This window comes from Babylonia areolata, chromosome 16 (genome assembly GCF_041734735.1).
Source record: "Babylonia areolata isolate BAREFJ2019XMU chromosome 16, ASM4173473v1, whole genome shotgun sequence".
Classification (NCBI taxonomy): Eukaryota; Metazoa; Mollusca; class Gastropoda; order Neogastropoda; family Buccinidae; genus Babylonia; species Babylonia areolata.
The window spans coordinates 17,625,698-17,653,669 of NC_134891.1; the positions used below are offsets into that span (position 1 = coordinate 17,625,698).

A 27,972-nucleotide genomic window follows, 5' to 3' on the forward strand; every position below is an offset into this window, starting at 1 on the left:
TTTTGGTTGTTCTTTTTTTATTTTTATTTTTGATCCATGTGTTTCTATTCTTTTTGTTAATCTTGAGTACAAGATCATGGAAGGAAATGGAAAAAAAAAGGTGTGAATCAGTACCGGACTTCCTTTGGGGAAGTTTAAAACAACAGAAGGAGAGAATTGGGCCCAGCCATCCAGTGCCGAGCCCATGACAAAGTGGACATAAATTCACTGCCCCGTTGGCCTGGTAAAAGGCTGATGGCCTGGTAAAAGGCTCTGGGTAAAAGGCTGATGGCCTGGTAAAAGGCTGATGGCCTGGTAAAAGGCTCTGGTAAAAGGCTGATGGCCTGGTAAAAGGCTGATGGCCTGGTAAAAGGCTCTGGGTAAAAGGCTGATGGCCTGGTAAAAGGCTGATGGCCTGGTAAAAGGCTCTGGTAAAAGGCTGATGGCCTGGTAAAAGGCTGATGGCCGATGGCCTGGTAAAAGGCTAAAGGCTGATGGCCTGGTAAAAGGCTGATGGCCTGGTAAAAGGCTCTGGGGACCTTTAACCTTTGTAACATTATTTCTCCTTATGTTTGGGGTTTACCAGCGGGAAGAAGAAGCCGGCAGGGGGGGTGTCGCTGTTTGGGGGAGCCGACGTCCTGGGCATTAAGAAGAACAAAGAGACGGAGGCTGAAAAAGTGAGTGTGGTTTGGCAGTTTCTCTTTCCTCTCTTGTCACGTCTTTTTTCTTTCTGTCACATCTGTTTGCTGTCAGGCGGCAGTTACACGTGGGTCTGTGTGTGTGTGTGTGTGTTCGTTCTTTAGTTTAGCGTCTTTTCACTATCAGTGATATTAGACGTAAAAAAAATAAAAATAAAAAAAAGGGGGGGGGGAGGCATGGGGGGAGGAAGGTGGTGGTGGGTGGGCGGTGGGGGGGGGGGGGTTGAAGAGGAAAACAGAAAAAAGGGAAACTAGAAAACTACCGTAAAATGTATAACTAACATGCAATTACATTTTTTAACAGTAACAATTCAATAATAATAATGATAATAATCAGAAACCATTAACACAATTCTGAAGTGCATTAAAGGAATGTAGAAATTGTGTGTGTGTGTGTGTGTGTGTGTGTGTGTGTGTGTGTATCAAGGGTGTGAAAATAAAGTGGAGACAACTGTATACATGTGAAAATAAAGCAGAGACATGTGCCATTCAGCATTTTGTTCTGTGACTTAGACTCAGTTCAGAGTGAAAGTCACTGCAAGTTGCAACTGCACTTGCTATACTGTTTGACCCAGTTTATCTCAAGTAAAATCTCATTCTCTAGACCAAGTAATTTTCAAGCTATGGAAGCTGAAATCAGGATGAGCCCCCCGACCCCCCCCCCCCCCCCCCCAGCCCCCCAAAAAAGTAAAATTGTCTCTGAATTGTTTCCATTTCAAAAATTGGTGTGCATGTTGTAAAGTGATTGCTGAAACATGTGTAACTTGTAAATTAAATAAAACTGTTTGTTGTTGATATGGTTTTCCTATACCAGAGGTGGTTATTAATTTTTCTCTTGAACATCATCACCATCAACAGTTCCATGCTGCACACTACACACTGGTCAGATAGTACTCCAACAAAGAAAGCAACACAACCAAAACTGAAAAAAAGAAAACAAACAAAACAGAAGTGAAAGTAGGGTTTGAAACACAGTTGTTCTCTGTGCTGGCGCTGTGAGTACTTGTGTGCTGACAGGTACTGCTTGTGTGTCAAGGGTCACATGCAGCGTGGGCAGACTTGTGTCCCTTTGTAACGTGACAGGGAGGAAAGTGGCAGAATGGTTAAGATACTTATCTGCCAGAACAGAGTCCATGCAGGGGTGGGTTCAAATCCTGCTCTCGCCCTTTCTCCCAAGTTTCACTGGAAAATCAAACTTAGCATCTAGTCGTTCAGATGAGGTGATAAACTGAGGTCCTGTAGGCAGCACACACTTGACGCACTGAAAAATGTTGTCCTGCAGCAAAATTCTGTCCAAAAAAATACACTCAGGACAGGCACACAAATAGAGGCGCGCAATCAAGGCCTGACTAAGCGTTTTGGGCTATGCTGCTGGTCAGGTTTCTGCCTGGGAGATGTGGTGTGGTGTGTAAGGATTTGTCGGAACGCAGTGACGCCTCCTCCTTGGGAGACTGAAAGTGAAGAGTGATGGACTGCGGTGTTTGGTTCTCTCTCCAGTCACAGGACTCCCTGTCCTCTTCGTCGGAACCCCCACCCTCGGCAGCAGTGACCGCGGTGCCGCCAGCCGCCAAAGCCAGCCCCCAGAAAAAGATGCTGTCGTTGTTTGACAATGACGAGGAAGATGGGGGGGACCTGTTTGGTGGTGGGGGACCCCGTCCTCCTCCTCCTGCTGCTGCTGCCAAACCCCCTGTGGAGGAGAAGAGGAAGGATGTAAGCAGTGATGATGGGTTTCTGTTGGCTTTAAAAAAAAAAAAAATTTTTTTTTAGTTGTGTTGATATGTTTTTCTGTTTGATTTCTGGCTTCCTGTGTGGTGGCTGTTTTGTGTGTGTGTTTTGTGTTGTGTTGTGGTGTGGGTATGTGTGTGTGAGTATGTGGGTGTGGGTGTGTGTTTGTGTGTGTCTTGGTGTTTTGTGTTGGTGCTCTGGTGTGTGTGTGTGTTTGTATGTGTGTGTGTGTGTGCTTGTGTCTGTGTGGGTGTGGTGTGCGTGTTTATATGTGTTTGTTTGTGTGTATGTGATGTGTGTGTATGGTGTGTGTGTGTGGGTGCGTGTGTGGTTTGTCTGTGTGCCTGTGTTGTGTGTGAGCGTGCGTGTTTTTTGTCAGGCAGGCTTAAAAAAAAAATGAAGGGGGTAGCACGAGCGCTGCACTGTAGCAATGGCTTGTCCCCAGGGAGAGCAGCCTGAATTACACACAAAAAAATCTGTTCTAACTAAAAAGTAATACAATACAGTATAGTACAATATAATACAGCACAGCACAATACAATACAAAACAATACAGTACAGTACAGTGTAGTACAGTATAATATAATACAGTATAATACAACACAACACAATACAGTACAGTACAATACAATACAATACAATTGAATACAACATGATACAACACAACATGATACAACACAACACAATACATCACAACACAACACAACACAGCATAATGCACACAACACAACACAGCATAATGCACACAACACAACAACACAACACAGCATAATGCACACAACACAACACAACACAACACAACACAGCATAATGCACACAACACAACAACACAACACAGCATAATGCACACAACACAACACAGCATAATGCACACAACACAACACAGCATAATGCACACAACACAACACAACACAGCATAATGCACACAACACAACACAACACAGCATAATGCACACAACACAACAACACAACACAACACAGCATAATGCACACAACACAACACAACACAGCATAATGCACACAACACAGCATAATGCACACAACACAACACAGCATAATGCACACAACACAACAACACAACACAGCATAATGCACACAACACAACACAACACAACACAGCATAATGCACACAACACAACAAAACACAACACAACACAGCATAATGCACACAACACAACACAACACAGCATAATGCACACAACACAACAAAACACAACACAACACAGCATAATGCACACAACACAACACAACACAGCATAATGCACACAACACAACAACACAACACAGCATAATGCACACAACACAACACAGCATAATGCACACAACACAACAACACAACACAGCATAATGCACACAACACAACAACACAACACAACACAGCATAATGCACACAACACAACACAACACAACACAGCATAATGCACACAACACAACACAACACAACAACACAACACAGCATAATGCACACAACACACAACACAACACAGCATAATGCACACAACACAACACAACACAACACAGCATAATGCACACAACACAACAATAACACAGCATAATGCACACAACACAACAACACAACACAACACAGCATAATGCACACAACACAACAACACAACACAACACAGCATAATGCACACAACAACACAACATAACACAGCACAGCATAATGCACACAACACAACAACACAACACAACACAACACAGCATAATGCACACAACACAACAACACAACACAACACAGCATAATGCACACAACACAACAACACAACACAACACAGCATAATGCACACAACACAACAACACAACACAACACAACACAGCATAATGCACACAACACAACAACACAACACAACAGCATAATGCACACAACACAACACAACACAGCATAATGCACACAACAACACAACATAACACAACACAGCATAATGCACACAACACAACACAACACAACACAACACAACACAACACAGCATAATGCACACAACACAACAACACAACACAACACAACACAACACACAACAACACAACATAACACAACACAGCATAATGCACACAACACAACACAACACAGCATAATGCACACAACACAACACAACACAGCATAATGCACACAACAACACAACATAACACAGTGACTGAGGTGCAGGGCTGGGTTCCAGAGATCCAAGAGCGCCAAGAGTCTGTTTGAGGATGAGGACATTTTGTTTGGTACCCCCGAGGACTCCCCTCCTGTGGACATTTTCAGCAAGACACCACCCTCCTCTGCAGCCCAGGTAAAGCATGTATCTAGTTGCATGAGAGAGAGAGAGAGGGGGGGGGGGGGGGGGGTGCAGACATGCCTACCATAAAACAACAACAACAACTGACCATTTGTCCGTGTTTGTTCTGGAAAACCAACAAAAATGTCACCACATTACGGAAAGTATGTGGCTGCTCAAAACACAAAATAAAAAAAGATTAAAAAAATTGCACAAAACAAGCTCTTACCTCATGCCAACAATTTGCAAGGAAACAAAAGGAGTGCTCATTCAGTTAGTCAAATCAATAGCTTTGAACTGGAAACAAAACTCTGAAATACTGAAAGTACAACTACAATCCAAGATGGTATGTTGATCGTGCGCTTGCACACACTGCCTTCAAAGAACCCTTCTGTGATACATGTGTGTGTTCAGCAAAAACCTGAACAGAGCGTGGCTGTCATCCCCTTTATTGGTGTATTTGTTGTTATCCACAGAACACCTGAACAGAGCGTGGCTGTCATCCCCTTTATTGGTGTATTGTTATCCACAGAACACCTGAACAGAGCGTGGCTGTCATCCCCTTTATTGGTGTATTTGTTGTTATCCACAGAACACCTGAACAGAGCGTGGCTGTCATCCCCTTTATTATTGGTGTATTGTTATCCACAGAACACCTGAACAGAACATGGCTGTCATCCCCTTTATTGGTGTATTGTTATCCACAGAACACCTGAACAGAACATGGCTGTCATCCCCTTTATTGGTGTATTGTTATCCACAGAACACCTGAACAGAGCATGGCTGTCATCCCCTTTATTGGTGTATTTGTTGTTATCCACAGAACACCTGAACAGAACGTGGCTGTCATCCCCTTTATTGGTGTATTTGTTGTTATCCACAGAACACCTGAACAGAGCGTGGCTGTCATCCCCTTTATTGGTGTATTGTTATCCACAGAACACCTGAACAGAACATGGCTGTCATCCCCTTTATTGGTGTATTGTTATCCACAGAACACCTGAACAGAGCGTGGCTGTCATCCCCTTTATTGGTGTATTGTTATCCACAGAACACCTGAACAGAGCGTGGCTGTCATCCCCTTTATTATTGGTGTATTGTTATCCACAGAAAACCTGAACAGAGCGTGGCTGTCATCCCCTTTATTGGTGTATTTGTTGTTATCCACAGAACACCTGAACAGAGCGTGGCTGTCATCCCCTTTATTGGTGTATTGTTATCCACAGAACACCTGAACAGAGCGTGGCTGTCATCCCCTTTATTGGTGTATTTGTTGTTATCCACAGAACACCTGAACAGAGCGTGGCTGTCATCCCCTTTATTGGTGTATTGTTATCCACAGAACACCTGAACAGAACGTGGCTGTCATCCCCTTTATTGGTGTATTGTTATCCACAGAACACCTGAACAGAGCGTGGCTGTCATCCCCTTTATTGGTGTATTTGTTGTTATCCACAGAACACCTGAACAGAGCGTGGCTGTCATCCCCTTTATTGGTGTATTGTTATCCACAGAACACCTGAACAGAGCGTGGCTGTCATCCCCTTTATTGGTGTATTGTTATCCACAGAACACCTGAACAGAGCGTGGCTGTCATCCCCTTTATTGGTGTATTGTTATCCACAGAACACCTGAACAGAACGTGGCTGTCATCCCCTTTATTGGTGTATTGTTATCCACAGAACACCTGAACAGAGCGTGGCTGTCATCCCCTTTATTGGTGTATTGTTATCCACAGAACACCTGAACAGAGCGTGGCTGTCATCCCCTTTATTGGTGTATTGTTATCCACAGAATACCTGAACAGAGCGTGGCTGTCATCCCCTTTATTGGTGTATTTGTTGTTATCCACAGAACACCTGAACAGAACATGGCTGTCATCCCCTTTATTGGTGTATTGTTATCCATAGAACACCTGAACAGAACGTGGCTGTCATCCCCTTTATTGGTGTATTGTTATCCACAGAACACCTGAACAGAGCATGGCTGTCATCCCCTTTACTGGTGTATTTGTTGTTATCCACAGAACACCTGAACAGAACGTGGCTGTCATCCCCTTTGTTATTGGTGTATTTGTTGTTATCCACAGAACACCTGAACAGAGCGTGGCTGTCATCCCCTTTATTGGTGTATTTGTTGTTATCCACAGAACACCTGAACAGAGCGTGGCTGTCATCCCCTTTATTGGTGTATTGTTATCCACAGAACACCTGAACAGAGCGTGGCTGTCATCCCCTTTATTGGTGTATTGTTATCCCACAGAACACCTGAACAGAGCGTGGCTGTCATCCCCTTTATTGGTGTATTGTTATCCACAGAACACCTGAACAGAACATGGCTGTCATCCCCTTTATTGGTGTATTGTTATCCACAGAACACCTGAACAGAGCGTGGCTGTCATCCCCTTTATTGGTGTATTGTTATCCATAGAACACCTGAACAGAACATGGCTGTCATCCCCTTTATTGGTGTATTGTTATCCATAGAACACCTGAACAGAACGTGGCTGTCATCCCCTTTATTGGTGTATTTGTTGTTATCCACAGAACACCTGAACAGAGCGTGGCTGTCATCCCCTTTATTGGTGTATTGTTATCCACAGAACACCTGAACAGAGCGTGGCTGTCATCCCCTTTATTGGTGTATTGTTATCCACAGAAAACCTCCAAGCCACCCCCAGCAGTGGCACAGAAAAAAGAGAGTAAACCTGTAGCGGCTGCTCCTGTGTCCAATATCTTTGCTGATGACGACGACGATTTGTTTAGTTCTCCTGCAAAGGTGAGTGTCCCTCTCTCTCTCTCTCTCTCTCTTTCCCCCCTTTCTGATAACAGATTTAGAAAAAGTACATACATTAGCTATTAAACGTTTTTTAAATGTTCCATTACATGCTTCAAATACTGTATTATATGGAGAAAGTGGTAGATACCCATTATATATTAAATCATGTGTGAAATGTATAAAATATTGGTTAAAATTAATAAGGCTACCCACATCGAGATTATGTAAGCAGGCGTATGAAATGTTAGTAAATGAACATGAGAGAGGGAAGGAAAACTGGGTATGTTTTGTAAAGAAGACATTAACTGTAAATGGATTTGGGATTGTGTGGATGTGTCAGGGAGTTGGATGTGTAGAAGGATTTGTTTCAGAATTCAAAGATAGGCTAATTGCTTCATATAAACAGAATTGGCACTGTAAAATGGAAAGCACTGAGAAATATAGATGGTTTTATAGTTTTAAAAGTATATTTCAAACAGAAAAATATATCACAGTCGTGACAAACAAGTGGCACCAAACAAGTCTCGCCAGATTTAGAACGAGAACGATTGGTTTGAATGCTTATGAAAAGTGGTTTCAGACTGAGCCCTCGTTACTCTCCCCTTGTCCGATGTGCGGTCATTTAAGGGAGGATGAATTACATTTTTTGTTTAGTTGTAAAGCTTATGACGATATTCGAGAAAAATGTGTTGTATTTAAAACAAATTTAGCAAAGAATGAAGATATTTTTGGAGTGCTTAATCTAAATCAGGAAACTTCACTACAGTCACTTGCAAAATATATTGCCGAAGCGAATAACATGCGACGAAAAAAAAACAAACAACAATAATAAAATAGTATCAGGTGTTGCTCATTGTGAAAAGTGAAATCTGTGTTGTCATTCTCATATGGAAAATATTTATGTTATACATTTATATATGTTTTTGTTTTTATTTCTCACTACGTGCCATTACTTTGAATGGATGGTCGAACTGCACTTTGTTGCACAGATTGATTGATTTCGTTTTGACACGCCAATGTACCTGGGTGTGAAGCTCGACAAGCGATTGACATGGAACCCCCATCTCAAGGACATCGAGAGACGAGCAACCAGAAAACTGGCCATCCTGAAAAAACTCGCCGGGACCTCTTGGGGTGACAACAGCAGCATACTGCAGAGGGTGTACACTGGAACTGTCAGGCCAACCCTGGAGTATGGCAGCACTGCCTGGGCCACGGCATCAGCAACCAACACAAGCCGCCTGAGCAAAGTTCAGAACGCAGGGCTACGGCTGATCACTGGCGGGATAAAGACGACTCCAGTTCAGGCGATGGAGAAACACACAGGCCTCCACCCACTCGAAGATAGACGAGAGGAAAAAATCTTCATCCACAGCGAGAAGCTCCTGCGCATGCCAACTCACCCAATGCACGAAAAACTGAAGCACCCAACAAAGAACAGACTGAAGCGGACCAGCTTCAACCACCTCTCCAAGGCCCTGCACCGCCAACATGAAGACCTGCTGCCCTCGTCCCCTGCCGAGATGGAAACACTCCCCGACTTCGAGGAACCGGCCGACCAACTGGAAGGAGTCTCAATCATCACAAAAGTCCCTGGCATCGACCAAAAGGACTGCCAAGCCCCTCCCCTGCTGAAAGCTCTGACATTGGAGATGATTGAGACTCGGTACAACCCCAGCGAATGGACGCACGTCTTCACAGACGGATCCTCGGAGGGAGCGGTGAAGAATGGAGGAGCAGGCATCTTCATCAGGCACACAGATGGAAGACTGACCCCTGGAGCCTTCCCCACAGGAAAAATCTCCTCGAACTACAGAGCGGAGACAGCAGCACTACTCCATGCTGCACAAGGCCTCAGGACGTCAGTCAACCCACCACCAAAGATAGCCTTCTTCACTGACTGCAGATCTCTCCTGCAGGGACTCCAGTCAACCAGAAACGAACAGCAGCTGACAAACATCAAAGCAGCCCTTCATGACCTTTCAAAACGGTCGACTGTCACTGTTCAGTGGGTTCCTTCTCACTGTGGGGTCACGGGGAACGAAAAGGCCGATGCTCTCTCCAAGGCAGGCAGCAAAATGAAGCAGTTCAGCCACCCCGTGACCTACAGAGAGGCCAGGACCATCATCCACAACCGTTACCAGAACCAGTGGAAGAGAAGGCTGGGTGCAAACAGTGGTGGCGATCCAATCCACCAGCTCCAGAGACACCAGCAGACAGTCCTCTTCAGACTGAGAACTGGCCACTGCCGACTACTGAGTCACCTTCACCGTATGAAGATCGCCCACACTGATGAGTGTCCATGTGGCACTGGACCCCAGACCCCTGAACACATCCTCCAACACTGCCCAACCCATGAAGCTCTACGGCGTCAAACCTGGCCAGGGGGCACAGAGCTACAGGCGCAGCTTTGGGGAGACCGCCACGACCTGGAGAAGACCTTGGGTTACATCGTGGCAACAGGGGTGACCATCTGACGCAGCCAAAACATCGAACGCAGAAGAAGAAGAAGAAGTTTTGGCTTTGGTTTTCATCAATATTATTACTATTGATGCATGTTGTTATTTGTATTATGAACCCCCATGTCATTAGGGCTGTAAAGCTATTGACATTAAAATGTTCAGTGTTCAGTGTTCTCTCTTTCCCCCCACTCTTTCTCTATGCTCAATACTCAGAATTGTACCCCCTTGACGTAAGTGTTGTAGTTTGACCATTGTCAATAAACTGTCTGAAACGTCTCTCTCTCTCTCTCTCTCTCTCTCACTCTTTGTCTCCTCTTCTTTTCTTTTCTTTTCTTTTTTTTAACTCAGCAGAACACTTAGCATTTTTCTTTCAGATGAAGTGCATGATTATGGAATGCATTTATCCCCAGATCTATGGGATTAACAAGGAGAGACATGTTTTGATGAATTGAGGGTTGCAAAAGTGTGCAGGGAGGTGCTGTAGCAGGGAGTTGGTTGAGCATTGGACTTGTGGTCCATTGTTCACCGGTGATCTGGGTTCAAGGCCCCCGTTTTGGAGTAGTGGTGTTATGTCCTCAGGGAAGGCACTTTACTCTGTTTTTCTCACTCCACCCAGGTGTGGATGGGTTCCTGAATTCGGGCTGGGAAAGGTTAAAACAGCGAAAGGAGAGGATTGGGCCCATCCTCCCTTTGCTAAGCTCTGAACACAGTGGATATGAATTCACTGCCCCGTTGGCCGTAAAAGGTTATGGGACCTTTAACCTTTTAAAAGTGCACACCGGAGGACCACAAGGAGGCACTGATATCAAAAACACCTGCTACTGCCATCCGAAGAGGAAATAAACAATAAGAATGATGAATTCTATCATAACAATGATAATGATAAAACGTTTTTCATGATTGTGGAGATTGATTAAGAGCAGGGACAATGACACATGGAGTCAGCAGGGTCGGTGTTTTGGAAAAGGTAGCCGTGGTGAATTGAGTTGCTTGGTTTTCAGTTTTTGTCACCGACAGGAGGGCTTAGAAGGTGCATGTTGGAAGGTCAAAGTGAAGAGAGCACTGACTGTTTTGAAGCACCACCACTTTTGGGATCGCTGTTTCAGGGTCTGGAGCCGCAGACGACAGTTCCTGTGGAAGGAGCCACCACCACAGAGTCTGCTGACACTGCTGAGGAGCAGGTGAGGGTTATCTCCTCATTATTCATGGCCCCTTTGTCTTGAATGAATGATAAATGATATGGATACTTACTTAGAGCCTATCCTCGCTCAGAGTCTAAGCTCTAAGCGCTTTTCAAACACGGAGTCATTTGCACAACAGGCTGCCTAATTGGGTAGAGCCGACTGACGGCTGCCATTGGACACTCATCATTCATTTCCTGTGTCATTCAACCAGATTTCAGGCACGCACGCATACACACTGAGACAGACATGTAGCCTGCTATTTATATACAATTTTGTGTGTTATGTATGTCTGTGTTCAGGTTGCTTTTATGCTGTTTTAATCTCTGGCAAAAAATTGACGGATTGGTCTTGGTCAGAGGAACATCCTAGGTTTATGTGAATGAATATGACCAACATGTGGCTGATTTTCTTTTTCCAGATTTCTCCTTTCCTTTTTCTTTTTTTTCTTTTCTTTACTTTTCATGTTGGGTTACGCTGCTGGTCAGGCATCTGCTTGGCAGATGTGGTGTAGCGTATATGGTTTTGTCCGAACGCAGTGACGCCTCCTTGAGCTACTGAAACTGAAACTGAAACTTTCATGTTCTACAGACTAAGCGTGTTGGGTTACATTGCTGGTCAGGCATCTGGTTAGCAGATGTGGTGCAGCAAATACGGATTTGTCTGAAGGCAGTGACGCCTCCTTGAGAAACTGAACTTTCAGCCCTGATGTGACCCAGTGTGGTCAGTCAGTTGGCTGGGCCATGAAGAGCAACAGTGATGACCAAGTCAAACAAATGACAGAGGCAGCAACAAAGCGCTAACAGCCAGGTACATGACAGACATAGCAACAAAGCGCTAACAGCCAGGTACATGACAGACATAGCAACAAAGCGCTAACACCCAGGTACATGACAGACATAGCAACAAAGCGCTAACAGCCAGGTACATGACAGACATAGCAACAAAGCGCTAACAGCCAGGTACATGACAGACATAGCAACAAAGCGCTAACAGCCAGGTACATGACAGACATAGCAACAAAGCGCTAACACCCAGGTACATGACAGACATAGCAACAAAGCGCTAACAGCCAAACAAATGACAGACTCGGCAACAAAGCGCTAACAGCCAGGTACATGACAGACATGGCAACAAAGCGCTAACAGCCAGGTACATGACAGACATAGCAACAAAGCGCTAACAGCCAAATACATGACAGACATAGCAACAAAGCGCTAACACCCAGGTACATGACAGAGGCAGCAACAAAGTGCTAACAGCCAGGTACATGACAGACATGGCAACAAAGCGCTAACAGCCAGGTACATGACAGACATAGCAACAAAGCGCTAACAGCCAAATACATGACAGGCATAGCAACAAAGCGCTAACAGCCAGGTACATGACAGACATAGCAACAAAGCGCTAACAGCCAGGTACATGACAGACATAGCAACAAAGCGCTAACAGCCAGGTACATGACAGACATAGCAACAAAGCGCTAACAGCCAAACAAATGACAGACATAGCAACAAAGCGCTAACAGCCAAACAAATGACAGACTCAGCAACAAAGCGCTAACAGCCAAACAAATGACAGACATGGCAACAAAGCGCTAACAGCCAGGTACATGACAGACATAGCAACAAAGCGCTAACACCCAGGTACATGACAGACATAGCAACAAAGCGCTAACAGCCAGGTACATGACAGACATAGCAACAAAGCGCTAACAGCCAAACAAATGACAGACATGGCAACAAAGCGCTAACAGCCAAACAAATGACAGACATGGCAACAAAGCGCTAACACCCAGGTACATGACAGACATAGCAACAAAGCGCTAACAGCCAAACAAATGACAGACATGGCAACAAAGCGCTAACAGCCAAACAAATGACAGATTCGGCAACAAAGCACAAAAACAAATGACAGACTCGGCAACAAAGCACAAACAGCCAAACAGATGACTGACTCGGCAACAAAGTGCTAACAGCCAAACAAATGACAGACTCGGCAACAAAGCACAAACAGCCAAACAAATGACAGACTCGGCAACAAAGCACAAACAGCCAAACAGATGACTGACTCAGCAACAAAGCGCTAACAGCCAAACAGATGACTGACTCAGCAACAAAGCACAAACAGCCAAACAAATGACAGATTCGGCAACAAAGCACAAAAACAAATGACAGACTCAGCAACAAAGCGCTAACAGCCAAATACATGACAGACATAGCAACAAAGCGCTAACAGCCAAACAGATGACTGACTCGGCAACAAAGTGCTAACAGCCAAACAGATGACTGACTCGGCAACAAAGTGCTAACAGCCAAACAAATGACAGACTCGGCAACAAAGTGCTAACAGCCAAACAGATGACTGACTCGGCAACAAAGTGCTAACAGCCAAACAGATGACAGACTCGGCAACTAAGTGCTAACAGCCAAACAAATGACAGACTCGGCAACTAAGTGCTAACAGTCCGCATGAACCCTGACAATGGCAGGAAGAGGCTCCAGCCCCGGCAGAGCCCCCCAAACCCAAGAAACCTGTGGGGGGAGTGTCCATGTTTGGAGGCATGGACCCCCGGTCTCTGCTGAAGAAAAAGAAGCCTGTGGGGGAGGAGGAGGAGGAGAAGACGGAGGAGAAGCAGCCAACAGTAAAGGAGGAGGAGAAGAAGGAGGCAGACATTCGACCCAAAGCAGGTGGGTTAGGAGTAGAAGATGCAAGATGCAACTTTATTTGTCCATAAAACATGGAAAAGCATCTTTCAGCTGCACGTATGACATGAAACATTCAAACACATCTGGAAATAGATAAGCATGCTTTATAAGGAACACCAGATTGAACTCACTGCATTCCCTTTCTTATTCCCCTTACACCACCCAGCAAACTAGCCCTCCACTCACCACCCCATTACCCCTCCTCCCATCATCCCGTCCCCCTCTCTCTCATGTGGCACCAACACTGCATGCCATCAATCCCAAATTGTTCAAAGTGCACATTATTTTAGAATACCGTTAAAGAAAAAATATTTGGAAAAAACAAAACACGTTGATAGATATATTCAAGGAAGGAGGCAGAAGTTTGACCCAAAGCAGGTGGGTTAGGAGAAGGAGGAAGCAGAAGTTTGACCCAAAGCAGGTGGGTTAGGAGAAGGAGGCAGCAGAAGTTTGACCCAAAGCAGGTGGGTTAGGAGAAGAGGCAGAAGTTTGATCCAAAGCAGGTGGGTTAGGAGAAGGAGGCAGAAGTTTGACCCAAAGCAGGTGGGTTAGGAGAAGGAGGCAGAAGTTTGACCCAAAGCAGGTGGGTTAGGAGAAGGAGGAGCAGAAGTTTGACCCAAAGCAGGTGGGTTAGGAGAAGGAGGAAGCAGAAGTTTGACCCAAAGCAGGTGGGTTAGGAGAAGGAGGAAGCAGAAGTTTGACCCAAAGCAGGTGGGTTAGGAGAAGGAGGCAGAAGTTTGACCCAAAGCAGGTGGGTTAGGAGAAGGAGGCAGAAGTTTGACCCAAAGCAGGTGGGTTAGGAGAAGGAGGAAGCAGAAGTTTGACTCAAAGCAGGTGGGTTAGGAGAAGGAGGAAGCAGAAGTTTGACCCAAAGCAGGTGGGTTAGGAGAAGGAGGAAGCAGAAGTTTGACCCAAAGCAGGTGGGTTAGGAGAAGGAGGCAGAAGTTTGACCCAAAGCAGGTGGGTTAGGAGAAGGAAGCAGATGTTGACCCAAAACAGATGTCTACAGCTGTTCACGTGTGTGTGTGTTTGCATGTGAGTGTATGTGTGTATGATGAGTTTGACAGTGCATTGTGTATGCTTGCAACCAGGAAATCTAATTGATCAGATAGATGCATTGTGTTCTTGTTTGAGGTCTGAACCTTATCAGTTGATATTATTGTTATTGATTGATCTTAGTTGTTCTCATTCATTGCTGAAGGTTGGAAACTTTTCAGATCCTCTCTTCGGAAACGACGACGACAGTGGTGGTGACCTGTTTGGGAAGTCGCAGCCGATCACGGTGACGAGACCGGTTCCCATTGTGGCGCCCAAGGCTCAGCGACCCAACGTGGAGCTGCCCATTCCGGCCAGCCAGGGAGACCCCTCTGCCCCCAAACCACCTCTTTCATCACCCTCCGTGAGTGGCTGGCCTTTTGGGGCCACCATTCGTCATGATGGGAATCAGTGTATTTATTATATGTCGTCAACTTTAATGATCATAAATTTATTGATGTAGAGGATAATGATAATAATTCATGTATTTATTGTATTGTGTTTCATTGTATTACTCTTTAGTCACAGCTGATTTCTCTGTGTGACGTTTGGGCTGCTGTCCCCGGGGAGAGTGTCTAGCTACAGTGCAGCACCTCCCTGGGTTTTTTTCTTCCTTTTTTTCTGCCTGCAAGTGTTTTGGTTTTGCTGGGTTTTTTTACAGAATTGAAGTGTATTGAATTTTGAATATGAATATTGATGTCACACTGAATCTTGTGCACATAAAAAATCAGAAACACTTTCACTCCAGTCATTCACGTGTATGCACACCTCTCACTCAGAGGGATGGGAACGAAAAAGAAGAGAAAACCTCATAAACCCTCGTGAACAGAATCTAGAGAAATGGTAGAGCAGAAAAAGGGAGGGGAGGGGGAAGCTAACTTAGAAAGAGGTAGGGTTAAGGCCAGACTGGAAAGAGCTGAGAACAGAGATATGAGAAAGTGAAAGAGGGAGCTCATTCCAGGTGCAAGGTCCAGAGAAAGAGAAAGAGCACCAGCCAGTTTTGGAGTGTTTGAGTGTGGGAACAGAGTGGACCTGAAGCTGATGGTAGAGAGATGGGGTGTTGAGGTAAAGGCAGCCACAGAAATAAGAAAGATTTATCTATGGATGTTTTGTCAAGTTTGGTGGAGTCCAGAGTGATAGAAAAGCATTTTTGTTTGGTTGCTGTGAGCGTTTCTTCAGTTTTGTTGTTCATTCTGAGTCATCCAGTTGTGAATGTGCAGGTAGCAGTCACATGTTCCCAACAAGAGGGGACAGAGTGTCATCTGCACAGAAATGATGACTGACATTGTAGTGGTTGGTGATTTCAGCAAGGAGATAAGAGGAGCAGTAAATAGTGTGGAAAGCATGGGGTCTAAAACAGATCCTTGTTGGACTCTGTGTTAAGAGTTGAACTTGTTCAGACTGGCATTATGAACTGTAACAGACTGGAATTATTGGTCAGTGGTGTATGGTTTGAACCAGCTGAGAGTGGTGCTTTTGATGTGAACAGTGGTATGAAGCTGGGAATGAAGGGTTGAGTGGTATGTTGTGTCAAAGAAGCATCTGACAAATCAAGAACAGTGAGAAGGCAGGGTTTTTTTTCCTTAGATGGACACTAACAGCAGATCATTCAGGATGAGAGGAGAGTGGTTTCAGTGCTGTGGTCAGGAGATTGTTGAAGCGAAGGTGGTTATTGACCTGCTTGGGGACAGCTGTTTCTAGAAGTTTGGACAGGAAAGGAGGGTAAGAAACTGTTCAATAGTTTTTCAAAATGTTTGGATCGAGGTTGGGTTCCTTCCAAAGAGGCCGGATGATGGCCACCAATGTTCCTTTTGATGACACATTGTGCAGTTTGGATGTGATGTGTGAGCTACTGGACAGAAAGCAGCAGAAAGACTGTGGATGATGCATGTCCATCCAGTAGTTGACAGAGGACAGTTTTGTAATGTGTAGATCAGCAGGAAATTTGGGAAAACATTCAGCAGCTAGAAGAGAGAAAGAGTGAAGCTTAATCAATTTCAGGTTACGGCGTGTTACTGATCTTTTGGCTGTGGTAAGTTCTGAAGTGAGAAAGGGAGAAAAGCAAGGCAGAGTGGTCAGAGGAAAGTGCATCAGTTGGGGCCACTGATGCAGCGATGTCATCAGAGAGATGAACTATTTATGTTTAGATAACTTTTCTTAATCCTTTGTCAAAGAATGGATGGGGTGGTCAAGGTCAGATGCATGTCCAAGGTTTATGTGCACGACAGTGACTACTTGTCCAACAACAGTAATATTCCAGTGCTGGTCTTGGTATGATCTGGTTCTAAATGCGTGTTTTTATGTGGGGAAGCTGTTTACCATTTGTGTGTGGTGGGATGTGTATGGTGTATGTGTGTAAGTGTGTGTGTGCTTGTTGCAGGGATGTGTCGTCTAGAGGGCGTTGTGGGTGAGTGGGTAGATGTTCAGTGGAGGTACTGTGTGTGAGCGTATTCTGGCACATTTCGCCTTGAGCAGTATTTCTGAAAAAAACGTGCTCTGTAAGTGTCTATTACTGTTTCTATTATTATTATTATTATTATGATTATTAGTATTATTATTACTTGTGCCAAATGTTCTTTTCCAATGATTGCTTTTCCTTTTCAGGTTCTATGGGATTGACATTGACATGGATTTTGTTTCAGCCCAGATATGGCCCTGTGTGGTCGGCTGGGCTAAAAGCAACAATGATAATGATTGTAATAATAATTGGACGGGTGTAGTGGCCCAAGTTTCCTGAGTTCAGTCCCCTGGTTTTGGTGCACCAGGCAGGCAATCTCCTAGGTCAGCATGTGTGCAGACTGCTAGCACATCAGCATTTGAATTATGGAAAGAAGAAAGTACCAAGCAAGCACTACCGGACGATGGAGTATGGCTGCCTACATGGCAGGGTAAAAACGGTCATACCCGTAAAAGCCCACTTGTACATATGTGTGAAGGTGGGAGTTGCAGCCCACGAAGGCAGAAGAAGAAGGGGTGATACTTGTGATCATAATTCCAAACAACAAGCAATAATTATTTTACAGAACTTCCTTGTTTCTTGTTCACTTGCTTTGTTGACTCACTTGTGTAAACAAAGTGAGTCTATGTTTTAACCTGGTGTTCGGTTGTCTGTGTGTGTGTGTGTGTGTGTGTCCGTGTGTCTGTGTGTCCGTGGTAAACTTTAACATTGACATTTTCTCTGCAAATACTTTGTCAGTTGACACCAAATTTGGCATAAAAATAGGAAAAATTCAGTTCTTTCCAGTCATCTTGTTTAAAACAATATTGCACCTCTGGGATGGGCACAAAAAAAAAAAAAGAAGAAGCCTAATTATATGCAAACTGCATTTACTGTTATATTTATATTTTTTGTATTCTCTAAACTTGGCACTTTGACCTCTTATTCTTACACAACAACAAGAGGAGTCATTATTATCATTTTTTGTTCAAACAGGAACTTCTTTTGCTAAGCATGGAATTTTTATTTATTTTGCAAACGTTTTGGTGCAGATAGTAAAAAAGGGAAATTTCTCTGTAATTAATGCTAGGGGACTTAATTTATCTCAAGTGAGTCTTGAAGGCCTTGCCTCTCTTGTTTTCTTTTCTCCCCCCCCCCCCCCCCCCCCCCCCCCCCCACCCCCACCCCTGCCCCCCCACCACCACCCTTTTCTTTTCACAGTGTTTTATAACCTGAAAGCAGCCAGCAGTGTGGATGCCTCGCTGTGAATGAAGTGGATTGGATATGCCTTTATGTTTACGCCAGGATTCCAAGCCTTTCAAAAAGCCAGTGGGTGGGGTGTCCATGTTTGGGGGTGCAGGGCCGGGGCCCCTGGCGGAGCTGAAGAAAAGAACAGGATCACAGTCACAGAGCGACGAACCCTCGCCCTCTGCAGAGACTCCCAGTATGTCTGTCTGCCTTCTTTCTGTTGTTTAAAATATTGATAAATCTGTTTGCCCGTACTCAACGTTTCTGTGTGTGTGTGTGTGTATTGTGTGATTGTGAGTGCGTGTGTGTGTCTGTGAGTGCATGTGTGTCTGTCTGTAGATGCGAATTTGGTGTGATACCTCTCAGCATGTCAAACTGGTGCCAGTGCAGGTGTTTGCCTGCTTGCTCCGGGCCTGTCACCCCTTCAGCTGTGGCTGGCAGTGATGAGCAGCTGGTGCAGCAGCTTTCTGCGGATGACTCCCCCTGTCCCCCCTCCTCCCCTCCTCCCAAACCCCCTCCTGCCTTGGTCATATCTGTTTCTCTCAGACAGGAATTAGCAGAACAAAATTTCATAGTTGATGATTTTCTGGTTCCATGTTTTAAGGACTACAAGGCGATTACTTTTTTTCTCAAGTTTAACCTGTGCACCATGGAACACAATGCGCCAAATGTATTGTTAAAATCTGCAAGAATGCTGCCATGAATCAGAACTTTAAAAACAGCTGGCTGTGTTGTAAAAACTAACAGGCTTCGCAGTAAAAACTGGCTTTGTCATAAACCTTGCAGACTTTGCCATAAAAACTGGCTTTGTCATAAAAACTGGCAGGCTTTGCCATAAAAACTGGCTTTGCCATAAAAAAAACCCAACTAGCTTTATCATAAAAACTGGCAGGCTTTGCTATAAAGATTGGCTTTGCCAGTTTGCCATAAAACTGGCTTTGTTAAAAACTGGCCAGCTCTGGCAGGCTTTGCCATAAAAAAAAAACTGGCTTTGTTGTAAAAACTGATAGGCTTTGCCATAAAACTGGCTTTGTTGTGAAAACTGACAGGGTTTGCCATAAAAACTGTCTGGCATTGCTGATAAAACTGAAAACTTCCATGCCTTATTTCCAAGGTTGAAACAGGCACATTTTCTACACAGATGTAGGGGGTCTTTTTTGACCAGCGAAGCATGGCAGGATGTGTATCCTTTGTTGAAAATACAGGTATTGTCCTTTGTTGAAAATACAGGTATTGTCCTTTGTTGAAAATACAGGTACCTTTGTGCGTATCTTTTGTGTTCCACATGTCAGAACAAAATCCTTTGGTCAATGTACTCTTTCTCTTCAGGGTCCAGCCATCTGGAATACCCTTCCATTTAACATTACACACTCCACTTCCATGGCCTCTTTCAAATCTTCTTTGAAGACCCATCTGTTTAAGCAATACTAATATCTTTGTCCACCACAGTATGAAACTGCATCCTATCCATGCTGTGTTTGTGTGCGTGTGTGTGTGTGTGTGTGTGAGCAAGTGAGTTGGACAAGTTGTGTTGTGATGTCTGCTTCAAGTTTTTATAAGTTGATTTATTTTGTTTTATCATTTTGTCATTTATAGTTAATGAGTTTTTGTACTTGTAAAGCATTTTGAGCTGTATTTAAGAACAGGCGTTGATGTATAATGATAACGGTCTCCTGACCCACGAAGCGTGGGGAAGGAGAGTGACTGCATTGTGACTGTGGAGAAAGGGTCGTGAAACATTCTGAGGCATGCAGTCTGCAGTGCAATGTGAAGGCTAAACATGATCCAACACACATCAAAGAGGGCAGATATCTAGTTTCATAGACATGTTGATGGCTCTGTGTCTGGGATAGTAGTAGTAGTAACAGTATTAGTACTCTCATCTTTTCACATATTACGTGATGTGTTCGTTTGTGCATATGTGTTTGATTGTGTATATGAATTTTTTTTTTTTTTTAATGTATCATACATGTTTGTGCGTAGTGCAAATATCCAAGCCAGTGAGAACATTCTCTTTATGAATGATGTGTGAAACCAGTCAAAGCCTTCACCTTCACCTCTTTCCATACCCCCTAACCCTCCACTTGTCTCTCTCCTCACAATACGTTTTTCTGACATGGCAGTGTCAGTAGATGGAACAGTCAGAAGACAGGAAGGCTGAAGTGTTGGAGGGGAGTGGTGGGAATGTATTTCTTTTTTCTTTCCCCCCCCCCTTGCCGTGAAAGTTATATTCTCGCAATAAATAAGATTTCACATTGACCGTTACAAGGTATTTCAAAGACATAGAATTTTATGAGAATGTTCAAGTAACATAAGCAGTAATGTTATCATATTAAAGTGATTCATGGTAATTTTTTTTTTAACTGTTGAGAAAGATAAAAGAGAGAACAACGACAATAATAACAACAATGATAATGATACCAAAATATAGGAAAAAGTTATGTGTTCATGAAATAATGAGGCGTTTCATTTCCATAATGCAAACATGAGTCGTAGTGGCATCAGGTTTTATGAATATCATATAGTCTTTCAGCCTTCGTCACTGCTGTCAGTGAGCGCTCAGTAACTGTGCCACTTACACACAGAAATCAGCATATGTCATGTTCATTTTGGCAACAGATACAAATACAGAATTACTTTATTATCTAAACTATAGAAATTCACACGTGGTGTACACTACACAGACAATGCACAGTATGAACACACAAGGAATAAAGTGCTCAAATGCCAAGCTGATATGGGACCTCGCAGTCATAAACACCCACTGATCACAGTCATTCAGTATCAGCATAAATGTATACATAAAAAGATCAAAAATGTTTAGCTGCTAAGTTAATGTAAGCCTCACCTTGGCAATATACTCTTCAGTTTGTTTGTTTTTTGGATTGGTTTGTGTTGACTGACCGACAGATGGAAACAGCCAAGATCACCTTTGTGTTTTTCAAACACTTGGCCATTGTAGAAGAAGGTTTCTTTACTCAGAGTCCAAAGTTTAGACTTGTCTATTTTAGTGGTTTCATGCCTTGAGCAAAAGTTTGAACTCGCTTGTCTATATCAGTGGTTTTACTATTTGCTCAACAGTTCAAACTCACTTGTCTGTTTCACTGGTTTTACTTGTCTATATCAGTGGTTTTACTATTTGCTCAACAGTTCAAACTCACTTGTCTGTTTCACTGGTTTTACTTAATGTTGAAAAGTTTGAACTCACTTGTCTGTTTCACTGATTTCACACTTTGCTAAGGAGGTGTGAAATCACTGAAATATATGAGTGGGGTCAAACTGTTGATTCTGAGACAGGGAACTTTCCTCTCTATGTATCCCGATTCCCCATAACCAGCGAACGTGGTCATTGTCTGTTACAGGTGAACCTGAATCGCCCTCGTCTCCACTCTCTCCCGAGGACAACGGAGAGGTAACTGTCACACTATGTGTGTGTGTTTTAGGAAGAGTGAGCGTTTGTTTGTTCTTCAGTTTTATTGCTGTTTGCGTAGCATGGTTTTTTTTTAATGAAACTGTGTATGTGTTTATTTGTGTGTGCTGCGTGTATGCATATCTGAACTGCGTGATGCGTAGATGTCTGCATGGCTGCTTTTGCCTGGTTATCAGGTCAGTAGGTGTTGCTGTTTTGATCAGTCAGTGAATGATAACCCCAAGGTTTTTACATGGAGTGAGGGCTCCGACATTTCACTGTCTCTTAGAAGTGGAGTGGTGGCCTGGTGGTTAATCACCCCACTTAGAAGTGAGTGTCTGCTGGTTCAGTTCCCTTCATTTTTTACCTCCCCTCCACTAGACCTTGAGTGGTGGTTTGGCTGTTCGTCAAGCGGATGAGATCCAAGGTTTGGTGTTGCAGCGTGTGCTTAGTACATGTGGGAAAGAACCATTAACATGAAAAAGGGGTTGTCCTTGTCAACATTCTGCAGAAAAGTCCACTTTGATTGTAAAACAAATACACCTTGTCCACAAGAAAAGAAGAAGGAAAAAAATGTTGTTCTGAACTTGTGACAAAGATTGATACAATACAATACATTACAATATATCACAATATAATGCAATGCAGTGCAGTACAATACAGAACAATACAACAGTACAATACAATACAGAACAATACAACAGTACAATACAATACAGAACAATAAAACAGTACAATACAATGCAGTACAGTACAATACAATACAACAGTACAATACAATGCAGTACAGTACAATACAGAACAATAAAACAGTACAATACAATACAGAACAATAAAACAGTACAATACAGAACAATAAAACAGTACAATACAATACAGAACAATACAACAGTACAATACAATACAGTACAATACAACAGTACAATACAGTACAGTACAATACAACAGTACAATACAGTACAGTACAATACAACAGTACAATACAGTACAGTACAATACAACAGTACAATACAGTACAGTACAATACAACAGTACAATACAATACAGTACAATACAACAGTACAATACAGTACAGTACAATACAACAGTACAATACAGTACAGTACAATACAACAGTACAATACAACAGTACAATACAGTACAGTACAATACAACAGTACAATACAGTACAGTACAATACAACAGTACAATACAGTACAGTACAATACAACAGTACAATACAACAGTACAATACAGTACAGTACAATACAACAGTACAATACAACAGTACAATACAGTACAGTACAATACAACAGTACAATACAATACAGTACAATACAACAGTACAATACAATACAGTACAATACAACAGTACAATACAGTACAGTACAATACAACAGTACAATACAATACAGTACAATACAATACAGTACAATACAACAGTACAATACAACAGAACAATACAACAGTACAATACAGTACAGTACAATACAGTACAGTACAATACAACAGTACAATACAGTACAGTACAGTACAATACAACAGTACAATACAGTACAGTACAATGCGATGCAATTGCAATACAGTGACAGCTTTCAGAATAGCAGTCATGAAATTGTCATCAATTTACTAACCCAAATTTCAGTTTAATTCTTTCTTTTTTCTTTAGATTTGTGTGTGTGTTTAGTGTGAAGTACACAGAGTGCTTTTGATCGGTAGGAGATGTCGTGAGTGTGTGCTGTCAGAACATGTGCTGTGACACTTATCCAAACAGTGGTGTGACGTCTTGCAAGACGTTGGACAAGTGTTACATTTTCCTTGTGCTGATGTTTCTTCAGTTTGCTTCTTGTGGATATTGTTTCCTGGTGTTTTGGACACTTTGGGTTTTGTGAGGGGGAGGTGGTGTTGTTTTTTGTCTTTGAGCTTTATGTGATCAGGTTTGAGTTGTTGTTTTTGTTTTTTTTAATGTTTGATTTTTTTTCTGTTGTGGTTTTATTGCTTGGCTTTACTGCTGACTGCGCTAGTTAGTGCTGGGGTGTTGTGTTGTGTTGCTGCTGCCATGACCCAGCTCTAAGTGTGTGTGTGTGTGTGCATGTTCTGTTGAAGCCGAAGGCCTCCTCCCCTCCCAAGTCCGTGAGCTTCTCACCAAGGCAGCCCCTGGGCGGCAAAATCAACAGCTTGCAGGTGTGGTGGCTTTCACCTGGTTTTGGCCCAGTGGGGCTGGTACTGCCTGCACCCTGCAGGATCCCTGGCCTGGCTGTGGGATTGCTGCCGGTCTCTCAGTATAAATAGAAAATAGCTTTCCCTGCCTTCTGGAAATTCCTCTTTTCTATTACTCTCTTTGTTCCTGCTTTCTTTTTTTTTTTTCTTCTTCTTCTTCCTTCACCGCTGTCTGCTTTTTCTGCCTTCCCAGTCCCGTTTCCCCATCCTCATTAAACCCATACAATTGGTAAATGATTAAACACACAGCTGCTTTTAATCCCTGTTGGCCAAACACAAGGAAGCACCCATCCTTTGGTTTTGTAGTTTTCAGCACGGTACCTGTGTGTGGAGGGCTTAAGCTGGGCAGTCGTTCTTTTCATTTACATTTTGTCTTGCTGATCTTGCATCAAGCTTCAGTGGTTCAGGTTCGTCTTACCTGTGTTTTTTCAGACTTTATTGGTTAAAACTTGTCTTGCATCTCTTTTTATAAAACTGAAGTGGTTAAAGCTTGTCTTTCTTTTGACGGGCACAATAGCTGAGTGGTTAAAGCGTTGGTCTTTCAATCTGAGGGCCCCAGGTTCGAATCTCGGTAACGGCACCTGGTGGATAAAGGGTGGAGATTTTTCCCATCTCCCAGGTCAGCATATGTCCAGACATGCTTGTGCCTGAACCCCGTTCGTTTGTATACGCAAACAGAAGATCAAATACGCACGTTAAAGATCCTGTAATCCATGTCAGCGTCTGGTGATTTTTGGAAACAATAACATACCCAGCATGCACACCCCCAAAACGGAGTATGACTGCCTACATGGCGGGGTATAAACGGTCATACACGTAAAAGCCCACTCGTGTACATACAAGTGAATGTGGGAGTTGCAGCCCACGAACGCAGAAGAAGAAGTCTTTCTTTTATCAAACTTCAGTTGTTAAAGTTTGTCTTGCCCTCTTTCAGGAAACTTTTGTGGTTGAATTTTGCTTTCGCCTCTTGTATCAAATTTCAGTGATTGAAGTTGGCCACACAGCTCCTATCAAACTTCTGTGATGAATTTTATTTTGCTTCTCTTTCATCAAGCTTCAGTGGTTGAATTTTGTTTTGTCTCTTGTATCAACCTTCAGATGCTGGATGATAGTTTTGGCGGTTATCATTCACAGCAGTGTTTTTCCCATGTAACCCCTAAGATAGAGCTGGTGGAAATGACTCTGGAGATAGCTGCAGCAGCAGTATTGGAAGTTTTTTTTACAGTGCATCAGATGATCGGAAGGAAGGGGCTGAGGGGGAATGGGAAAAAAAATCAAGGAATGAGGCTTGCGCGCACGGTGCGAGCACGCGCGCACGGTGCGCACACGCACGCACGCACGCGCGCACACACACACACACACGTATATATATATGTATATATATATATATATATATATATATAGAGAGAGAGAGAGAGAGAGAGAGAGAGAGAGATACATGTATATAGATACATATATAGAGAGAGAGATACATGTATATAAAATATACATATACATACATAAACATTTGAAAGTAATCAACAAAAACATGTATGACAGTATTAGAACAAAAATTAACAAAAAATTCAGTGCAAAACTGTAGGTAACATGAAAAACTTCACCCTTGCATGCATGTGCACACATTCACACACACACACACACACACACACACACACATATGCACACAGAACTTCCAGCACTCTACACCCAATGACTGACTGGATGGTGACTGCATTTTGCAGAAGGGCATGCAGTTCACACAGACACACACACACATGCACATGCACACGCACACACGCACATACAGAACCTTCAGCACCCAATATCCAACAACTGTCAGCGTGGTGACTGTGTTCTCTAGAACTAGTAGAATGGCATGCAGTTCAAACACACACACACATCCACACATGCACACACACACACACAAACACACACAACTTCAGCATGTGGACAGCATGGTGACTGTGTTCTGCAGAAGGGCATGCCCTTCAAACACACAAACACACACACACAGCTTCAGCATGTGGACAGCATGGTGACTGTGTTCTGCAGAAGGGCCTGCTGTTCAATCCGGCAGCACTGTTGCCAGGCGCCACTCCCCCCAGCAGGGATGTGGAGCCTGCCGCGGTGGACTTCGATGCCCCTGTCGATGACGTCAACACTCTGCAGAGCGCTTCCAAGGTCAGTCCTGCACACATGACGGGTGCAATAGCAGAGTGGTTTAAGCGTTGGATTTTCAGTTTGAGGATCCTGGGTTCGAATCTTGGTAACGACGGGCACAATAGCCAAGTGGTTAAAACGTTGGACTCTCTCTCTCTCTCTCTCTGTGCACTTAGCACATGTAAAATAACCCACAGCAACAAAAGGGTTGTCCCTCACAAAATTCTGTAGAAAAATCCACTTCGATAGGAAAAAACAAATAAAACTGCACTCAGGAAAAAATTTTAAAAATGGGTGGCGCTGTACTGTAGCGATGCACTCTCCCTGGGGAGAGCAGCCTGAATTTCACACAGAGAAATCTGTTGTGACAAAAAGAGAAATACAATACAATACAATACATATGTGTAGACCTGCTTGTACCTGAACCCCTTTCGTGTGTATACACAAGCAGAAGATCAAATACACACGTTAGTGCTGCTGAGATCATTAATGTAACCTGGTCCTGCCTACCTGTGCCTGTTTTTGAGGACTCAATTCTGTGTCACAGTTCAATGAGGTGTGTGAGTAATGTCCTGTTTTTTTTTAGGACTCAGTTCTGTGTCATAGTTCAGTGAGGTGTTTGTGATGTCCTGTTGTTTTTTTTTGAGGACTCAGTTCTGTGTCACAGTTCAGTGAGGTGTTTGTGATGTCCTGTTTTTTTTAGGACTCAGTTCTGTGTCACAGTTCAATGAGGTGTGTGAGTGATGTCCTGTTTTTTTGAGTACTCAATTCTTTGTCATAGTTCAGTGAGGTGTGTGTGATGTCCTGTTTTTTTTGAGGACTCAATTCTGTGTCACTGTTCAATGAGGTGAGTGATGTCCTTTTTTTAGGACTTGGTTCTGTGTCATGTTTCACTATGATGTGCGAGTGATGTCCTTTTATTTCAGGACTTTGTTCTGTACCATTGTTCACTGAGGTGTGTGAGTGATGTCTTTTTGTTGTTGTTGTTGAGGACTTGATTCTCTATCACAGTTCATGGAGGTTCGTGTCTGTTTTGATGATTCCTATCATGAATGTTCCCCCCTCAGGACAGAGCCAAAGTGATCTCACGGCGACGGCCTCAGAGCCGCAAGGCCCGGCGCTCAGCTGCCCTGACGGCCAGCATCAGCTTTGAGGACAGCTCCTCTCCCACCTCCCCCGAGCTGGCCCCAATCCCCGACGTGGAGTCGGCCCCCAAGCCCAGGTCCGCTGACCTGTTCGGCAACGACGACCTGTTTGCTGAAGGGTCGATGGGGGCCAAACCGTCCACCACACCTTCCGTCGCTCCCGGTCCACCGCGCGAGGATGCGTTCAGCAAGGGACTGTTTGAGAACAGCACGGCCAGCCCCACCCCACCCTCCTCCCGTGCCCTGGCAGCCAGAGAGGATGGTGACGATGACTTGTTCGGCACTGCCAGCAGCAGGAAGAAGCAGGCACAGTTGGAGGACGCCATCTTTGGGGACTCCAGACCCCAGAGCGGCGGGGAGATTTTCACCGGCGGTGGGGATCCCAAGGCGGCGCCCGGTGTAAAGGGAAGCCAGGACCGGCCTGCCAGAGACAAGGAGGAGGAGGACCTGTTCTCTGTGAGCGCTGCCCCCAGGAGGGATGCCACCCAGCCCAGCAAGGCGGCTGCTGCTGCTGTAGGGGAGGAGGACATCTTTGCAGACTCCAGCCTCCACAAGAAAAAAGGTAGGGGGC

The 27,972-nt window shown here is 43.9% G+C and overlaps 1 protein-coding gene across 7 annotated transcripts in view; it reads left to right on the plus strand.

Annotated features, from left to right (window-relative positions):
- The window catches only part of LOC143291208 (uncharacterized), a 101,259-nt gene that overhangs the window by 61,125 nt on the left and 12,162 nt on the right, over window positions 1–27,972 (plus strand). For 6 of the 7 annotated variants that reach the window (XM_076600954.1, XM_076600958.1, XM_076600957.1 and 3 more), the window contains 12 exons: window positions 566–656; window positions 2,175–2,387; window positions 4,562–4,675; window positions 7,319–7,438; window positions 11,007–11,081; window positions 13,573–13,771; window positions 15,007–15,188; window positions 18,567–18,705; window positions 21,872–21,921; window positions 24,004–24,081; window positions 26,149–26,277; window positions 27,324–27,963. In XM_076600954.1, coding sequence (XP_076457069.1) covers window positions 566–656; window positions 2,175–2,387; window positions 4,562–4,675; window positions 7,319–7,438; window positions 11,007–11,081; window positions 13,573–13,771; window positions 15,007–15,188; window positions 18,567–18,705; window positions 21,872–21,921; window positions 24,004–24,081; window positions 26,149–26,277; window positions 27,324–27,963 — 2,030 coding nt within the window. The remainder of the gene's footprint in view (window positions 1–565; window positions 657–2,174; window positions 2,388–4,561; window positions 4,676–7,318; window positions 7,439–11,006; window positions 11,082–13,572; window positions 13,772–15,006; window positions 15,189–18,566; window positions 18,706–21,871; window positions 21,922–24,003; window positions 24,082–26,148; window positions 26,278–27,323; window positions 27,964–27,972) is intronic. The other variant, XM_076600960.1, reaches the window with a different exon arrangement.